This window comes from Propithecus coquereli, unplaced genomic scaffold (genome assembly GCF_000956105.1).
Source record: "Propithecus coquereli isolate 6110/MARCELLA unplaced genomic scaffold, Pcoq_1.0 Scaffold30, whole genome shotgun sequence".
NCBI lineage: Eukaryota > Metazoa > Chordata > Mammalia > Primates > Indriidae > Propithecus > Propithecus coquereli.
The window spans coordinates 1,947,137-1,966,058 of record NW_012148619.1 but is presented as its reverse complement, the minus strand read 5'-3'; the positions used below and the strand labels follow the sequence as shown (position 1 = coordinate 1,966,058).

The 18,922-nt window shown below is 45.6% G+C and overlaps 1 protein-coding gene across 3 annotated transcripts in view; it reads right to left on the bottom strand.

Annotated features, from left to right (window-relative positions):
* The window catches only part of SLC1A2 (solute carrier family 1 (glial high affinity glutamate transporter), member 2), a 92,676-nt gene that overhangs the window by 60,234 nt on the left and 13,520 nt on the right, over positions 1–18,922 (bottom strand). For all 3 annotated transcript variants that reach the window (XM_012649609.1, XM_012649610.1, XM_012649611.1), the window contains one exon: positions 1,115–1,254. In XM_012649609.1, coding sequence (XP_012505063.1) covers positions 1,115–1,254 — 140 coding nt within the window. The remainder of the gene's footprint in view (positions 1–1,114; positions 1,255–18,922) is intronic.

The following is an 18,922-nucleotide window of genomic DNA, read 5'->3' as shown; positions in this document are numbered from 1 at the left end:
CTGCAAACAGGTGGCTGACATAAATGGCCCTTGGGGAAAACACAAGTCTGCTTACAGCACCACTGGCCGTAAGGAGGGAGAGAGTTCCTAGGGACATGGGTTATGGTGTTAATTTCTGGGATTGTGGAAGGAGTAAAGCCTGAGCTTTCTTTCTTCTACAGGTGAAAATCGTAGTGTTCAGCTTCCTCAAGTCCTGTGATGAATGAGATCTTCTTACATGGAATAAACCCTTGAAAAACCCCAGCATGCCTGTGGTTTCTTATTAAGTGAACTGAACTGTGGCAGCTGCTGGTCCTATCCTGAGCCTTCAGCATCATGATGACTGAGTCAGAGGAGAGACCAGGGAACGGAGAGTGTGCAGGCGGGTGGGGAGGAGGAATCGTTCATCGCTTCTCTGTGTAGCCCAAGTGAGAGCTGAAGAGCAAGAGAGGGATTGAGAAAGGAAATGGTGTGGTTGTCATTACAAGGAATTGCAACTTGCCCTCTTTTCAATACACCCTGGTGGAAAACCTGAGACTGAGATTGCATCAACAGCCTAAGAGCAACCAGAGCTTGGGCGAGGCCGGAAGGAGGGGAGGAAGACGTGCAGGTTGGAGCTGGAGCAGACCAAGGTACCGGCACAAGCCTCTTCCACAATGACCTCGTTAGCTAACGTGCCCAGCAAATGGCTCCCAGCAAACCCTGGGATCCATTTTAGTGGGGTTTTTTGCAACTCGTGTGTCTTACCTTGATGCAGGTAGTTCCCTAAATGCAGTCCACTGACCACCTGCTTTGGAATCACCTAGAAGGTTTGCTAAGATGCAGATTCCTGGGCCTCACTTCAGACAGCCCAAAGCAAAGTCTCTGTGAGTATGGCCTGGGAATCTGCATGCTAACACACTTACAGGAAACTTCTAAGCATAAAATTTGAGAACCACGAGAATCCAAAGGAGGAGGACAAACAGCTAGAGCAGGTGACGGGAGAAGATTCTATCACAGAGGCAGCGATGACCAGGCAACCAGGGCCTTAGGCAGAGTGTGTGGCTTCCAGTGGGGTGGGAGGGCTGTCTGCCAGGACCAGCTGCCCCCCAGAGCCAGGAGAGGGGATGGGAGTTGCGGGGCATCAGGCACCTACCAAACACCGTCAGGGTGAGCAGGAGATTCTTCCCCAGCTTGTCGCACAAGCGCAGGCCCAGATGCCGGTGCTTGGGCTCCTCCGAGGTGAGGTGGCTGTCGTGCATCCGCACTTCCACCTGCTTGGGCATATTGTTGGCACTGAAACAGGAGTGAAGGCAGAGATTAGAGACACTGGGCGCTTCCTCTGTGCAGCTTCAGGGACTCAGGTAGTAGGAGCCTCCCCAGGCACAGTTGGAATCTGGAACCATTAGCAGGAAAATGAAAACGAGAGTGACTCAGGGCACCCGGATTTCTAGTTCACCTATAAGCAGGATGGCAGGACACAGTGAACACCAACGTGCCAGGTGCTTTCATCCCCAGGACCTCGGATCCTCGCAGTAAAGACAAGGGACCCCACCACAGTGGTAGGGTCTTCCCCAGAGTTGACCCCCACAGTAACCCTGAGAGGGAAGCGTCCTCGTCCTAAGTTACAGAGCCTTCACTTAAGCCTTGTCCAGGGTTGCAAAGGCCAAAAGAAATGGAGATTCAAATCCAGCTATTTCTGGCTCCAAAACCTGAGCTCTTTTGTTCTTGTAACAACAGCAAAAAGGTAACTTCTTCAGGAGGGTCACGCCTGAGTTACATCAAAATTAAAATGCCTCCAAGCTCAAGCCTTCCCCATCCTGTGACAAATAAAGGTCACAAAAGCTATTAATACAAGTTTTACCTCTCTTTTGGAAAAGATGGTTCATCTAGTCAAAAAAAAAAAATCAATCTATTGTGGTTTTCAAAAGGTCACTTGCATTACCAGGACTCTGCCAAACTGCCCAAGAGCCAATGTCACTCAGAGTCAAAGAAGTATGGCTGTAAGAAGCATTTTGATCACCTTCATCTGTGGGAGACGCCCAGCCCTTTTCTGGATGAACCCCAGATGAACCTAAGCCATCCTGGGGGTCTGCTGAGCAGAGCCCTTGCCGGGATAGTGGGTACCCTGCCCCTTTCCCAGCTTTTTCCTTTCCCTGGCCAGTAAGATTCCAAATTTAAGCTTGGAAATTGCCCTAAGGAGGCTAATTTTTCACTTTGACATCTTAGGACATTTTTGTAGCTGCCATTTACAATCGTCATCATTTGATAAAAGGAAAAAAAAAAGGCTCTAACACCTGGAAAGGGAGTCCACCATCTCCAAATGGATGACAGCACCTTCCAAGGCACGAGGGTGTTATCCAGACATCCTCACCGCAGACGGGGGAAACCTGTGTTTGCAATTAACACCAATTTATAGACCAGTGGTTTGGAATCCCTGATTACAATGGGAATGACGTGGGGTTTAGAGTCAGAGAGCCTTGGCTTCAACTCGTGACTCCATCACTTGCTAGCTGGGAGGTGTGTAGAAAAAAGAGCCAGCTACCTACCTCATAAAAATTAAACAAAAGTATGCTAGCATGGGACCTGACACAGGTAGTTGGCAACACAAAGAAGAGACATGTAACACTTGTCAACTTCATGGCAAGGGTGACATTTAGTAGAGGGGGCTTACCCGCTTGCACTGCCATTCCAACAAGACCCCAAGAACTTGACTTCCAGTCTCAGAGTTAAGACCTGGACCCAAAGACAACAGCTTGCTTTTTCATAACAAGCTGATTCATATACTTACTACCAAATTGTTTTAAAATTGGGAATAATGTATGGTCTGGTGAAATACTCAGATGAAAATATTGGTCAAAATATAAGCTTCTTACTCTCCCCTTAATGGCCTAATTTTCTACTCATCTAGTTAATTTTTGAGGCGACTTCTGCTTTCCTGACATTTGTGTGCACGAATGACCACTGGGACCATCTGAAAAAGAAAACAGGGCATGACCGTGGCTAGCACGCGGACAAGGGCCTTTCTGATCAGTGAGCAACAGATACCACTTCCTCCCGTCGCCAAGTGGAACAGACAGAAAAGTTCTTTTTACGGCACAGCAGGGGAAAATGATCAAAATGATCTTTTTAACATGGATAGACCATATTTCTGTGTTTCACTGGGATCTTTTTACATTTTTAAACATTTCTCCAGCCAGTCATCTGAAGCTCTAAACTGGGAAATGGCGAAGAAAGAACGGAGGTCGTATGTGTTCAGCAGTGGTGACTGTATCCCCTTAGCCAGCCCTTGGCAAAGCTCCGCAGTCCCCTCGAGATTGTTAATCTCCTTGCCTTCTGCTACATTTGCATCCCTTCTGCCATTGAAATTAGAATCAGGCACATAATGGTATTCAAGGAAGACTAGCAAGTATTTAAAGCAAACATTCTGGCAAGACCCAGATGATGTAATGAAAGTGTCAGGCATCAAAACAGCCGCGTCCAAGTGAAAACACACAAACATTAGGTTAATATACACACTCAACCCAGCGAGGCGGTTGGATGCCTGCTGCACACATTTCTTCGTTGTAGGAAACTGCTGCATGGTTAATGGTTTGTTTTTTAGGCTGTGACAAAATGTCCCTGAAGCCCTGAATCAAAACAGCCACATCAAAGTGGCAGCCTCAAAATGTCAGAAACCCACAAGTATTTATTGAGAGAATTTCTGTGACTTGCCCTCTTGGATACTCCAGGCTTATAAGAGTTCCTGACACTTGCACATAGAAAATAATGTTTAAAGTAAATCAGAGACTCCAGCTTGCAGCTGGAGACACAGGGAGTTTCCCAAGAACTCTGTGTAAAATTCTATAGTAGTCTAACTAACCACTGCATCTCCCAGAACACAAAGAGAGCCTGAAGTGGGGACTACTATGGAATATGACATTATAGAATATTATATAATGTAATATAGAGCTGCTTCTAAGCCTGTATACCTTTAGAATAACAGACACAATTTTTTAAATGTGTTCACACCCAGCTATACAAATACTGATTACGAATGCATATGGTAACAGTAGCAATAGTAGGGATAAGGTATATTTCTTGAGTACAGTCTATGTGTCAGACACTGTACTCAGTAATGAGTATGGTACTGTCCTTACTCTTAAGGAGCCTTCACTAAAGGAGGAAACAGAAAGCATATTGCACTGTAATTGTCTCCTTTAAGTATGAGCCATGACCAAGCTCTGCACGGGATGCTATGGGAAATCGTAAGAATAGTGCCTAATTCAGGCTTGGGCAAGAGGAAGGGATGTTTGAGAAGGGCTCCCAGAAGGGGTTTATACCCGAGTCGAATCTTAAAGGGTGGATTTGATTTAAATGTCTACGTTCTCTACCAGTCTGTGAGCCCTGGGAGAACAGGAAGACAATCTTTAACACCTACTACCAAGTGCTTGACAAAAGTTTGCTAAAAGAAATTAAGAACTGCGAAGGCCTCTTGCTTGCTCCTGGGAACATGGCCCTCATACAGACTGGCTGGCAGCATGCCTCTTCGAAAGCCTCTGGCCATGCTTGCATCGTTCCACAAATTTCTACTGGGCACCTATTTCAGGTCCCACGCTGTTCTAGATTCTAAAGGTATCGCAATAAACAAAAAAGACAAAGCCCTTGATCTCATGGAGTGTACTCTTTAGTGAGAGAACAAAGAAGTGGATAAATATATTTCAAGTGGCAATGAGTGCTAGGAGAAGGAGATGAGGGTGGTGTGTGGGGAGGCACAGCGTGATTTTGTGGCCAGGGTAGGCTTCTGGGAGGAGGGGACATTTGAGCAGGAACCTGGAGGAAATGAGGGGTCTCCTTAGATTAATTATGCAACTTGTCTAGAGCTTAGCAAATAAATGCAACATACACAATTTGGAAATCTGTACAGCCACCCAGAGCCTACGTCTCCCACCAGATGCAACCTCTGGTGTGCACGTGTTGGTTTTCACATGGATTCGAATGAATGCCAAATACGTAATGCTGGGCCCTAGTACTATCATGAATATGATGGGGTCTCAATAACTATCCCAGCTCCTAGCAAGAGAAGTGGTTACCAGGAAGAAGTGAGTTGGCCACAGGTGGAAAACCTGAGGTCTCAACAGCCTGCGGGTTTGTTTCCAGAGCAATAAGCAGAAAGCGCCAGACCTGGTCCGGTAAGTCCACTGGCTAAACACAAGCAGTCATTTCAAGTGTCGCACACCCACCCCCTTATTAATACTCCCTTCCCGCATCCTGTGGCTGTGCAGGCGGAACAAAGCAACAAAGAGTTTGAAAGCCCAGGTGGGGCTTCGGCATAGCAAATCCATGAAGGCTAATGCTCTGCAACACCGCTGACCACCTTGATTTCTACCTGAGTGCCTCCTAGCTGAAGGATGTAGCACTGCAGTTCCTTAATGTTGGAGATTTCAGCAAACCGACTAAATCCGATCTTTCAAGTGGCCTCCACGGCCCAACAAAGTAAGTCCATGTGATGGGACAGCTGTTGGGATAATTAAAAACTTTAACAATGAGTCTATAATTTCCTTCAGCCTTAGCCTCTCCATTGAATTATTTAAACAGCTGTTAATTTTTGCAGTCGCTGCCCAGTTCTTTCTCATGCAAATCCACGTGAGTCCTATTTTAACAGCAAGCTCAGCTTATCGTGCAAATCATCCTCTGGGACTCGAAAGGGAACATGTAATGGGGCTAATGCTAAGTTTCAGACTATTCTCAGAACCTGCTTTTCATTAGCATTTGCTTTCCCTTGCTCTGCCAAGAGCCTCTAATAATAGGCTCATTAGATGTGGTGTTGGATTCAGATTTCCTGCTGCACACTTCAGTGTCACCTTATCTGGCACCAAATTCTTTTTTCCTCCTTCACTGGTTCAATGAGGTGGTAAAAGAACATTCCCCTAGGGAGCCAAAAAGGAACTGGTGTGTTTCTCCAGGAAGATACGAGGTCTGAGGGCTTTCCCCATCTGCCCCGCTGCTGCCTAAGTCTAACCCTCATCCACAAAAACAGCGCCTGCTGAGGGGCCTTTCCCCCAAGACAGTTGGTGTGGTTGGATAAAGATGCTGGAAATACCAGTGGTGTCAGCTCTGAGCACCAAGCACCATGAAGTAGTGATTCCATCATTGTCCCACATCCAGGATTTCTCCAGCTCCTTAAAGAACACCACCCTTGCTGTAAAAGGGCCTGGAACTCTAAGACAGCCTGGCATTTCCAAAAGCCTGCAGGACTGTTCACTCCTGCTAGGTCCTGTAAAACCCGGCTTAACTGTGCCGAAGATGCTTATCGACCCAGACGTCAGTCTCTCTCTGACGGATCCCGGATCCTCACAGATCCTGTGAATGAAACCTAGAGGGTCACAGCCTCCACAGTCCCCTTCAGTCCTGTCTTCTGTTCACTGTGCCCTCACTGTATCCATTTGCTAGATCACAAAAGTGATCCAGAAAGCTGGAAAGGTCTTGCCAGTGAGAACTCCAGACTTCGCAAACTATACATCTCTGTAGCTTCTTCCTGGATATCCAAGGATCTGGCTAAAAAGCACAGTTTACAGATATCACGTGATCGTAATGGGATTGGACCTAGTGTGCAAAATGAAACCGGATGGGCCTGGAAGTCAAGAGGTCTGTGTTCTAATTCCAGGGCTGCTGCTAACTGGGTGTGTCAGGAATTGGATGAGGGTAAAATGAGTGTAAATTTACTTGCCTGTGATCAACAGACAATAGGGTGAAATGCTAAGAAGTGGCAAGAAAACACTCTTTAATGTAAGATATCAGTAGGGTTTAGGTATCAATTTTTGCCTATTTTTATTTTTTAGGTTTCATTCTCTTAATCTGTAAAATAGGAGGGTTGGATTGGAAATGTGTTAACTTTCTAAAATTCTGTGATTCTCTAACTCTCCAGGTGAGGAAAAGGACATTAACAGCACTCAGTTCCAGAAATGTGGATTCCATCCTAGGGACCCAGGACTGAATACGTTCCAAGTTTACCAAAAGGCAAGTCATTTCAGTGACCATGAAGGGATAGTCCGGTGGCTGCATCACAACCCTCACAGGGAAAGGCAGAGACAAGGGACAAGCCAGCAACAACCAAACCACAACCGTTTTTTTATGTGTTTACCTCTATTTTCACCTTTTCTCGCTCTGCTACACAAGCATGTTTCTCTAGGGCCACTGAAGCTATGTGGGGGTCAAATTCAGTACACAATGCAGACACGGGCATCTTCCAACCCCCATGCACCCCGACCCGTTCTCAGTCTAGATTTCTAAGATGGGCAGGTCAATGCCGTGGGAACCCAGTCAGACAGGCAAACTGGCATTGGGACCAGCCAGTTGCCAAACACACCACTACATCAGGTACAGTCAACTCCTGTGGAACTGGAGAGGTGGCGCTCACAGAAAAGACAAGAAATTGAGGGAAAAGAATCTTCTTTCCAAATCACTTCCCAGGCCTAGTGGCCCAACCCAGCTAATGACAGGAATGGCAAGTTGGGCCTTTGGGTGTCCTCACACAAGGAGCAAAGAGGAAGCAGTAGGAGACAAAATTCTGAAGGCATGAATAAAAATTGTATTTGTTTGGCTCAGAAGCAGACGTTAAAACATCCGCTTTGATTAGCAACTGCCAGTGGCAGCCTGGTGGAATGCAATTGTATAATTACATGTCCACCGGATTCTCGGTGGAAAATCTCCCTTTTCTAGCTATGGCTGGGACAAGACATTTAGTCTTTTGAACAATACCACCCAAATCACTGGATCATTAGAGAGCTCTAATGAGATAATATTTATGAAAGCATCCACAGAGTATCTGATACATAATAGATACTCAAGTTTAATTTCCTTTCTTTGTCTGAAATGCCTCAAATGCTGCAATATGACCATTAAGGCAGTTTACTTACAGTTGAGTCTTAGTAAATCTCTTTGCCAATAAATTGGTACTTGTGCTTTTCATAAAGGAAAAGTCCCAGAAGGGCCAGAGCGTGCGGGGGGCTGGGAAGCTCCCGCTGCCATGAGCCCTGCCACGGTGGAATGACTCTCAATGTCAGGAATACAACCTGAAGTACAAAAACCTCTAGACTTTTGTGAAATCCTCCCCAGGGTGGAGACTTAAGCCGGCTCTGACAAACAGATTTGCGCATTTCCAGATAGCTCCACCACCCGAAACAGAAATAAGACAAGGAACAGTGAGCCACCAGGGCCTGGCGAGAGACTGGGGTGGGGTGTTTGATCATCCCCTATAGGGAATGTCTCCTAAAGATAGAGATTATGCCATGGCCCAGGAGCACGACGGCCACCCAGTCCCTAAAGTCATGTTAATTCTTAAGTAATTGCTACCCGCCTCTGGCTCATGGAACAGCACGAAGAAAATTTGAAAACTTCAGACAAGCCTAATAAACTGGAGGAGACTCATGCAGTGTGCATGCTGGATTTTGAGCCACAGGGAACTTGGCCCCCTCTCCAGATGAATAAGGCAGTCTGCCTTGAAGCAAACCGTCTCCACTGGCTGAAAAGTCCTCCCCACCCCACCCTCCAGCCCAGCCTTCTCAGACCAACTTGTACTTCTCCTTCAAGACAACTCAAGCATGACTTCCCTCCAGAAGCCTTTGTTGACTCCCAGATTTCCTTTTTAGATGCTCTCTCTGCAGGTGACCGTATCCCCTGTGCTCTCCAGGCATCTCTCACAGTTTACGTGTCTGTTTTGCCCGCTAGAACATAGACTCTTTGAAGGCAAGACTGTGCCTTATTTGACTCTGTCTCCCCAACACCTAGCATCCTCCTAGTAGATGCTGAATTATTGTATGTTCAATGAATAAATGAACTAATGAGTAGATAAAAAATATGTTGTGGTCACAGGTTCTAGGGGGCAGTGGTCCGGAAGCCCAAGAAATCTGAGAAGATGAGAGAAGCAAGAGCAGGGAGACGAGAAATGGCTTCACATGGGGACGTCCCTGTCCTGCCAGAAACAGGGAATGTTTGCATTAGAAAAACCAGTAGGCAGGGGGAAGGGGCAGGTTAGCACTGCAGCAGGGCTGGCCCTGCTTTGCTGGCAGCTTTGATCCAGGTGCCCTGCCAAGGCATGGTGGCCCCAGTGCTCCCAGCACTCTGGAGCTGAGGGTGGGGGGCATGTAAAGAGCCATGAGCCAGGCAGGCTCAGAAACTGATGAGGACTCAAGAAGATGCCCCGGTCCCTGAAGGGTCTCTTAGGACCCAACTGCCAAGCATCGACATCTCTAAATCCGGACTTTCCAAAATGTGGTCTTTCCACCAGGGCGTATGAGCATTCATTCCCTTTCCAAGAGCCCAGGGATCCTAACCTTGAGGGACACTCTTGGTAAACAGAGCCCCAGATGTGGCCCTCGGGCCCTGGAGGTTCTTCTTCTAGACCCAGAACCTTCCCAAGCTGAGCCTTCCCAATCAGTCTCCCAGACAGGGGAGTGGCTGGGATGGTGACTAGCAAGTGGCTGAATCAGCGGCAGCACCTCAGGCACCTGGCAGAAACGGGCGAGGTACTGTATACAGTAGCTGGGACTTTCTGGGTATTTTGGTCACACCTTATAATTGCTTCTCTCCAGTGTGGTCCGTCTGCGTGTCTTTTCTCTCTTCTTTACCCTGAGCAGCCACCTTCACGACACAGCAACAACCTCAAGCAAGAAGGCGAGTCACTATTGTGCCCATGCAGATGGTGAGATTTCCCATGGCAGGTGTTTGAAACGCCACACTATGCTTTTGCCAGATGATGCTTAAGGGCTTCCTCAAAGTTTCCCAAGAGGCCTTCAAAGTCACCACTTCTGGCTCTCAGAAGTCTAAAATGCCTCCTTGAAAGACCTGTCCCTTTACATCCAAGCAGGAAACCCAGATTTAAGCCAAAAGCTCATGGAAAAAGCAACCCATTCACTGCCACCCCAGTACAAGGAAGATTCTCAGTCCCTCCCTAACGATAGGAATCTCCAGGGGAATACCTTGACATGGGTCCTGGCTGGAACCACACACAAAAGCAGAGGACGCCAGAACATTTGACACAAACTTTGCCAGGTGCACACCATTCATTGCCTGGGGCAGTCCTGGAGTCAACTGCATTTAAAATTCTGGGGCCTCAGCAGGGTTTCTTGAATGCTAGCAATTTTCTTTCTTATTTCTTTTTAATCCCGATGCTCATTGCACATGTGTGTTCAGTTTGTGAAAATTAATCAAGCTGTTCACATAAGATGTCTGTGCTTTTTTTGTAGGAGTGCCATACTTGAGTAAAAAATTGAAAAACAGGCAAACTAAATTATGGAGTTAGAAGTTAATATATATAATATAGCTATCTTTGGCCCCCAGATGGCTGATTCTCATATTGGTCGATTTGCCAGCAAAAGAACAGGTGCTGATTTTGCCCAAAGAACACCTTGTACTTTGGGAACACGTAAACATCTCCTGCAAGACAACAACAGTGGGGTCTTGCGGTAACTAACTAACATTTCATCAGTTTAACTTATTAACACATTCGCATAGTTCACAAAGCATTTTTGCACCCATGAACTTCCTTTGTCTTCATGACATCCCTAGAGGGAAGGAATTATTCTACCTTAGAAATGAAGAGACCGAGGCTCCAGAAGATTCTGAAACTCGCCCAAGTTCACAATGCTTAGAAGGAGCAGAGCTGGATTTGACCAGGTGGTTCTGCAGCCAAGTTAAACCTGTGCTGTCCTTGATGGGCTCAGGGGCGCAGGGATGTGGCCAGCAAGTCTAGCTGGGGCCTAGACCTCTGGACTTTTTAAAAAGCACCAGGTGACATCGCTGCAGCCATTCCACGTGCTGACGTCCGGTCAATACCTGAACAGTTGCGATGAAGGGCAGCTCATCACCTCACACTCTACCCATCCCGCCGTTGGATAGCTTTGACTATTAGCATGCTCTTCCTTTATGGCGAGCCTAAATCTGTTTCCCTGTAGCTTTTACCCCCTGGTTGTTTTTCTACCCTTTGGAGCCACTTAATAAAAACTGTTACCATCAGAGGATGCATTGGATGCTTTGCACGCATTATCTCCTTGACACCTCGCAACACTCGCTCACAAGGTAGACGCTATTATTATTCTTTATAGAATGACAAACTAGAGGTCAGAGAGGTGCGGGCATAGGTCCAACGTCAGGCAGCTGGTGAGTGGCTGAGCTGGGATGGGAACTGGCTCTGCCTGAACACGGCTCATGCTCTCGACCACAACACTTACAGTAAACAGAGCTGAATCCCTTCCCGTCCACTGGCCTTTGCGGCATAGAAGGCAGCTGTCCTCTCTGCTCCAGGATTTTTCTTCTCCACGTTCTTCACCATCATGGTCAGAACACCCCAAGCTCCTTACTTACAAACACTTACAGGACGCCTCCCAGACCTGCACACCACCCTCCCCGCAAGGACTGGCCACATCACTGCGCCCCTGAGCCCATCAAGGACAGCCTTCCTCGATCTCGACCTCCAGCAAGTCAGCCCTGCATTTCAAAAACCGAAGGGTAGTTGGTAACTTCATACTCGAGAATGAAGTTACTAGGGAGTACTGGTAAGGAATAGCGACCATTTATTGACTTTTCATGATGTACCAATGACAGGCAGATTAATGCTTCCCTCCCCACAAGTTTCCATGACCTAAACCCCAGAACCTGCGAGTACGTCAGGTCACAGGGCAAAGGGGCTTTCAGGTTGCAGGTGCAATCAAGGCTGCTCCTCTGCTGACCCTGGGCTGGGAGATGGGCCTGGACCATCCCGGTGGGCCCAACGCAATCACAAGGTCCTTACAAGTGGAAAAGAGCGGCAAGAGAGAGAGAATTAGAGGACGGTAGCATGAAAAGACTCAGCCCGGTGTTGCTGGTTTTAAAGACAGAAGAAGGGGCCATGAGCCAAAGAATGTGGGAAGCTTCTAGAAACTGGCAAAGGCAAGGAGACAGATTCTTCCTTAGAGCCTCCAGAAAGAAATACAGCTCTGCTGATGCCTTGATTTCAGCCCAATGCAACCCATCTCAGACTTCCGACCTCCAGAATTATAAGATAATAAATGATTGGCTAAGCCTCTTGTTTTAAGCCTCTCGATTTGTGTTAACTTGTCACAGCAACAGTAGGAAAATAATGTAGTGCCAGACCCTATGCTGACTGTGATATCATCTTATTTGAAGTTTCCAGAGGGCCTGAGAGGCAAGGTGGCAGATGCCGAGAATTCCCCATCAACACCGCTTCCCTGCCCCTTCCAGAAATGTGTTCAGAGCAGTGCGCTCAGCCAGCTGCTGACTCCTCAGCCCCCGCTTGCGAGACGTAGGCAGGCGTCTTCTGCCCCAGCCTTCCTCGTTTCTTCCTGCTTTGAGGGAGGCCCTAGATAGACACAGACTAAAGCACATTTTTTCTCTCCTTTGCCAATAAGCTGTTTAAGAGGCTCAGCAACATGATGTCTAAAGGGCTTCCATTGCCCAGGGAGGCATTTCAAGGCCTTGCAGAGGACTCGTGCCATCTCTTACTCTAGTTCCTTACAATGAGCCGCTACATTTGTGGCTATTCATCGGTCAACCAAATATTCTGTCTCTGCCGTGTCCACCAGTGAACTCAGGTGACTGACTGCCCGATCACTTCTAAACTAGTTTGATATGGTGATTTTACAAGTGAGAAACTGAGCCATCCGATCCCCACTGAGGGTAATCCTCTTACAGCAGAAATTCCTCATAGGAGAAAAAGGTGCCTTACTCCCACTGGCAGCTTATGGAGCCAGCTTGGTTCACGGTGCTTTGTGCTCACAGGGCATAGTGCACTGTGCATCCTCTGTCATTATCCACTCCTGCCCCGCCTTTTTAATAGGCAGATGCAGCGCATGGCGTTTGGGGACTATGTTACTTCTCACATTAGAACCTGAAGTCTTAATCGACTCTTCGATGTTGTCCCTTTGAATAATCTTTTCCTGAACCCCGAATGCACTTTTCAGGCCTCTAGGATCTTACATTGCACATTTCATCACAATCGTATGGTTTGCTTAAGGTCTAAATGCCTTCCCCACTAGATGTTAGACTGAAGGAGGGGACGTATATCTATCCCTGTGCCCAGGACATATTAGGTGCTTAATAAGAATTGCTGAGACTAATGATGTGGAGGAGCTAGAGGGATCCCAGTCTACTGGATCTGGGAGGTGACTGGCTGCAGGTGGCAGGAATCTTCTCAGCTTCATCCACTGTCCCCTATAGACATGGATTTAGACAGAAACCTAAACAAAGCACAAGGATAGGATTATGGAACTCCTTAACCTGAAGTCCACAGAAGTCCAGCTAATGTCTAGTGACCTTGCCAAAAGCAACTATGGCCTCTAATGACCACGAGTGCTCATGACTTGACTTTTATGCACTTCCTGGAGTCATTCCAGCAGCTCCACATCTCCTCAACAGCCCGGAAGTGGTGATGGTGTGGGACACTGGCTGCCAGATCATCAACATCACTCAGCTCCTTAGCAACTGAGGTGAAAGCTCTTCATCCCAAGATAGCCTTGGAAGAAAGGCTAGTTTCTGCTCAACGTGTAAAATGGTAAATATATTGCTGAGCATGGTTTCTTCCTGAGTCAGTGACTCATCTGGTTGACGTTTAAATCATGACGTCCAAGCAAGGATCATGTCCTGCCTTTGCTTCCGTCCTAATGGCACACACCATGCCAGGCACCGAATAGGTATTCAGCACAAACTGGAAGATTGAATTAAGTGCTAGGGAAAAATACAGTGATAGGGGTTGAACAAGATCTACGGAGAAGTCCAGATGAGATCTCTGGACTCAAATACCTCCTTGGACTTTAACACAGAAGAGACAGGCCTTTTCACCTTCTTCCTCCACCCACTCTCTCCCCATCTGCCCCGAGGCCACACTCAGCACACACTCAGTCCATTGTTCCTTATTTGAGAACAGATCCAACTCCACACTGCATTACTGAGAAACGGATATTGTACTTTATCCACGTTCCCTGGAGTGGGTCTCACCTCCCATCCTCCCAGTTTATCAAGTATTCACTGCCCCAACAAGTCTCCTTCTTAGCTGCTAAGAAAATAAAACATTTTCCTATATTGTTATACCAAAAATAATGGGGAGAAGTCACAGAATTTATTCACCCTTTTTGGGTAAGGATTCCTTTACTTTATTGCTAAACTTAATAAACAGTAACTTTAACAATGTTAATGATAAAGAGTTGGAAATTAATTATAAAACATTTTAATTTACAGTGATAAATTCCAGTAAGCTGTTAATCATTGAAGTTTTTCTTAACAAAACATCAATGCTCTTTGTTTCAACCTTATTACTGAAAGGTACTCAAGGTGTTTGTCCACTTTCCTGCTTTAGTAAGTAGAATCTAAGGAACAGGATAAAACTTGAATAAAATAGGCAAGTTTTTTTTACTTTGGAGAGTGTCACAATAAATGCTGTATATGATTTCGGGGGTGTTAGTCCACACCAACATTTCCCCCCAACTTCTTCCATCGCTACCCAATTTCCCCTTCAATCTATATAAGTGCTTAAGAACTCGAGGATAGTACAGGGTTGTTGTTGTTGTTGTTGATTTTTAAATTTGAATCATTTAACAACATTTAAAAGCTGGTATAATTTCCATCAAAATTCAGATTTCACCTTTCTCTTATGTACTGGAAAATACAGCTATTTTGGAACCTGGATTCCTAAATGGCAATAATCAGCTAGAACTGAGAAGCGATTATCTTCCAGACAGGCATGGATTTTCCAGTCTGCCACAGTCCCCACCAGTCCCTATTGCCTCCTTAACACTAATGCCAAGTGTCAATTACCATTTATCATCATGCCTGTACTGCTATTTTTCTGAAGGAAGTGTTAAGAGGAAAACAAACTATCTCCTGATGTCAGGTGAGTACCTGGCTGGCTCCTGATAAGTTAGCAGTCTCCATCCCATTTGGTTCTATTAATGTACAGGTGGGAGCTTTCTCTGTATGCTTAAATAAAATCCCCAAACAAGAGTATTTATTCACCAGGCTACAATGTAGGTATGGAGTGGTTTAAAAGAGTGAATCACATTGTTGTTACTAAAGATGTCACATAATTTACAACTACTAGCAGATGTTCCCTGGGGATGAGCATGAAAACAGAAGCAAGTGACCTGTGATCTCACCTTCCTGAAAGCAGGCAGAGGTGGTGCATGAAGAATAACCAATGGCAGACTGGCAGGTTACAGGGGCTGGAATAGGGTTTCATCATTTTCTCTGCATTTCTCCTCATTATCAATGGCCCCAAGATTAGAACTGTCTGAAGTAATGACTCAGTATGTGCTAAAATGTTGAGAGATGACATCAATCTTTTCTTTACAAGTCTACACTGGGGTGGCGGGGGGGTGTGTAGGATGTGCAGATTTGGTGAGCTGTGCTCACAGGCTGTAGAGTGTGGCTGGACAGACTTTTTTGCAGCATCTCTTAAGACAGACATTTTGTACAATGTGAGAAGTCACTGTTAGTCATTTTACAGATGAGGAAGCAAAGTTAAGCAACTTGCTCATTGTCAAATAGCTAGGAAAGGATGGATCTGGGAAGCACACCCTGGTCTGTCTTCATCCAAACCCAATCCCTCTTCACTATAACGTGGCAGCTGCAAGAGCCTGGAACTTTAAGATGAGGATAACATTCTCAGATGTTCCTCTAGTTACTACATCATAGATGTGACCTTCAATTGTCCCAAATAGTTTTTGTGTGTGTGTGCATTCTCATTGTCCAGTTTCACCAACACACCCAACCTCAACCTCACAACTGCTAATTCTTCCTAAATGCCCATAAAACTTGCTTAATGAAAGCAAAATTCCCCCAAGATGTTGGACATACAGGCAGCTTCAGGACAAATTCTTTCAAACTTCAGCCATAGCAACAGTAGTTGCTCAGTCACGGGTAGAGCGAGGAAGCTGCTGAGAGCTAATCCGCCAGGGTCCTATCGTCCCTCTGGCCTGGAATCGCCCCTCACTGCTGGTTCTCAGACCATGTTGAGGACCCTGACACTGGGCATGCCATGTAGCTTAACTCTGTGCCTGAAGAAAATGTTCAGAAATGGATTTTTAATTTGAGATTTTCTTCTGCCTGATGTGAGGCCTCATTTATTGAAGAAAGGAAGACAGTCTGTCATGAGTTAGTATCGGGATTCTGGCAACAACGCAAAGCAAAATCCAATCCAGTCTCTTCAGACTTTCTCCCAGAAAAGATGCTGAAAAAAGATTTCTTGAAGGTCTCCACCTAGACCCCTCTGAAGGTAATCTGGTCAATTCATTAACTGTATTATGCTCTTGAATGGTTGCTTTTGCCCAATGGGCTTGGTTATCAATAAGAGTATTGGTTATGATAATATTATTATCATCATTTGCAGAGCATACCAGCTCTGGGGTAAGTGATTTCCTTTGCTTGATCCTCACAACAACAACTCTATGGGCAGGTGGGAGGAAGGGAGGAATGGGTAGAGTACTATTTTATCCCCATTGTACAGACAAGGAACTAAGGGAACTAATGTGCCTTAAATCACCTAGTAAGCAGTAGAACCACAAAGCTAAACCTACATCTGCCCAACTCCAAAGCCCAGATTTTGAACACTATATGCAAGTAACTGGGCAGCCAATTCAAATGTTCCATCCTTTGGTCTTATATTTATAATTTACTAGCGCTTACAGCAGGGGTCGCCAAATCATGGCCCACCCTATGGCCCACAAAGCCTAAAATACTTACTACACAGGGATTACAGAAAAAGTTTGCTGATCCTTGGCTTAGAGGAATAGTAAACCAAACCCCAAATTTTCCATCCTATTTACTGAAGTCTCTGTGGTACTCGAGATCAAAAGATTCTATGACTTGGTTTTGATTCATGAAAATATTTCATTGCATTGATTTATGTAAATGACCCTGAGTGATGACAGTTGGAAATAAATTTGGAAAAAGAAAAACAAAGAGCTAAAGAGTTGTGGTTCTAAAATATCCACCTCCTGGATCAGTGCAGAGCTGCTGGTTAACCAAAATCCAGGGAGGGTTTTGCCAGAGTCATAAAGAATTGAGTGAATGGATCCACACTGAGTGTAGACAAAAGTGCCCACAGGCCTCTCTAGACTTAAATTGATGGGGGATTAGAGGGGAATCCTCTCACCAGCATGTAGCCAAACTGAAGGCTCGCTGTCTAAATGGCTGCCAGCATGCTAGGCCAACAGAAATAGTGACAAAGAGGGTAGTCAGAAAGGCAATGAGTAACCATTCACTTTACTCACTGTTTTCAAACTAGTGAGAGGTGTTTGGTAATCTTCGTGTAAAACAGACATCTGAGTCATCTCAGCAGCAGGAAGTTCTCATGAGTCATGTAACACATGCTAGTCCCAAATCAGGCCTTTCTGCTGGCTCAAGAACATGCCAAGAATCTTACCAGTACTATCACCACACTACCCAGTATGGATTCAAAAATCAATGATAGATACCTGACTACACCTGTGTGCTCAAATGTACTAGGCATACCATGCCCATAGGGTAGAGTCATTCAAGTTGCAGAAGGGCTACAGGAAACAGCTGCAAACTCCAAAACTGCCGCAGCTTGCTGTGTGAGCTTGTGCACGTGCTGTGTCTCATGTGCACCTAGAATTCATCTATAAAATGAGGTATTTGAGTTGGATACTTTTGCAGTGCCCTCTAGCTCTAAGAGTATGTGGAGTGGACACTCCACCAACAGTGTAGAAACAATTCCAGAATACACTGCTGACATATGATTCACCATTCATTATCCAGTTAGTATTATTATAATTACCATCAATATTATCATGATTATCTTTACTTATAGCATAAATAATAATAACAATAATAATAATAGCCTGCATTTGATAAGTACTTTGTATATGCCAGATCTTATTTCTTGAGTTTTCTAGAATGTGTGGGGCAAGAAGATTGTAGGCTCTGCATAGACCAGGAGTCAGCAAACCACAGCCATGGGCTAAATCCAGCCCACTGCCTGTTTTTGTAAACAAAGCTTTATTAGAATACAGCCAAACCTATTGTTAACCTATTGTCTGTGGCTGCTTTTGCACTCTAAGAACAGAGTTGGGTAGTCGCAATAGAAACCCTAAAATATTTGTTATTTGGCCCTTTACAAAAAAAACTTCCTGATCCCCATCACTTAGACCCTACATAGCAAATCTGTTGCTTTTCCCTGCCTGGTGTCTGTTTCCTACTCCTTTGGTTCTAGCCTCTTGACTTTCCCTCAGGACACTCCCCTTCTCAATTTTGTCTCTTGGTTTGGGTGGAGCTGACCCACTGCCCATCTCAGGCCTGGTGAATCAGGACACTCATCCGCATGACCACAGAGATTTGTGGGTGGGCATGTGGACCAAGTTGGTCCAATGACATTGAGTCTTAAGACTTTTGCTAGAAAAAGTGGGAAGGAGGAGCTGTTTTTTATTGAGGTTTCTGAGTTACTAGGATGCATCCAGAGCTGCCAGGAGCCTGCATGGAAATGACCTGCCTGTGTTTGAAGACCAAAAGACAGAGAATGAGTCCTGATGATAAGATTTTAGCCTCTGGATCCAGCTATGCCTGAAGTGACCTCTAGACTTTTCGGCTAATAAACCAACACATTCTCTTGTTTTCTTAAGTTAGATTAAGTTAGGCTTCTGTCTCCTGTAACTAAAACAAAACAATCCTTTGAAATAGACATAATTACTTTTCCCATTAAGACATACCTGCTCCAAGTCACATAGCTAGTCCTAACCAACAGGTGTTTTCCCATCTATGAAGTGGGAGCCTTCCAAACCTCATTGCTGCCCTCTAGAGAGTGGTTCTTTGGGGATCATCCTGTTTTCTACTTGTGACTGTCCCATGATGAGGCCCAGTAGAGTACTAGCTTCTTACATGGTAATTTGGGGGAAGTTATAATAAAGGGTGGTGTCATAGCCATTTCTCAGCCTCACATTCTTGCCATTCAACTGGCAAAAATTGTTGCTGGGGAGAA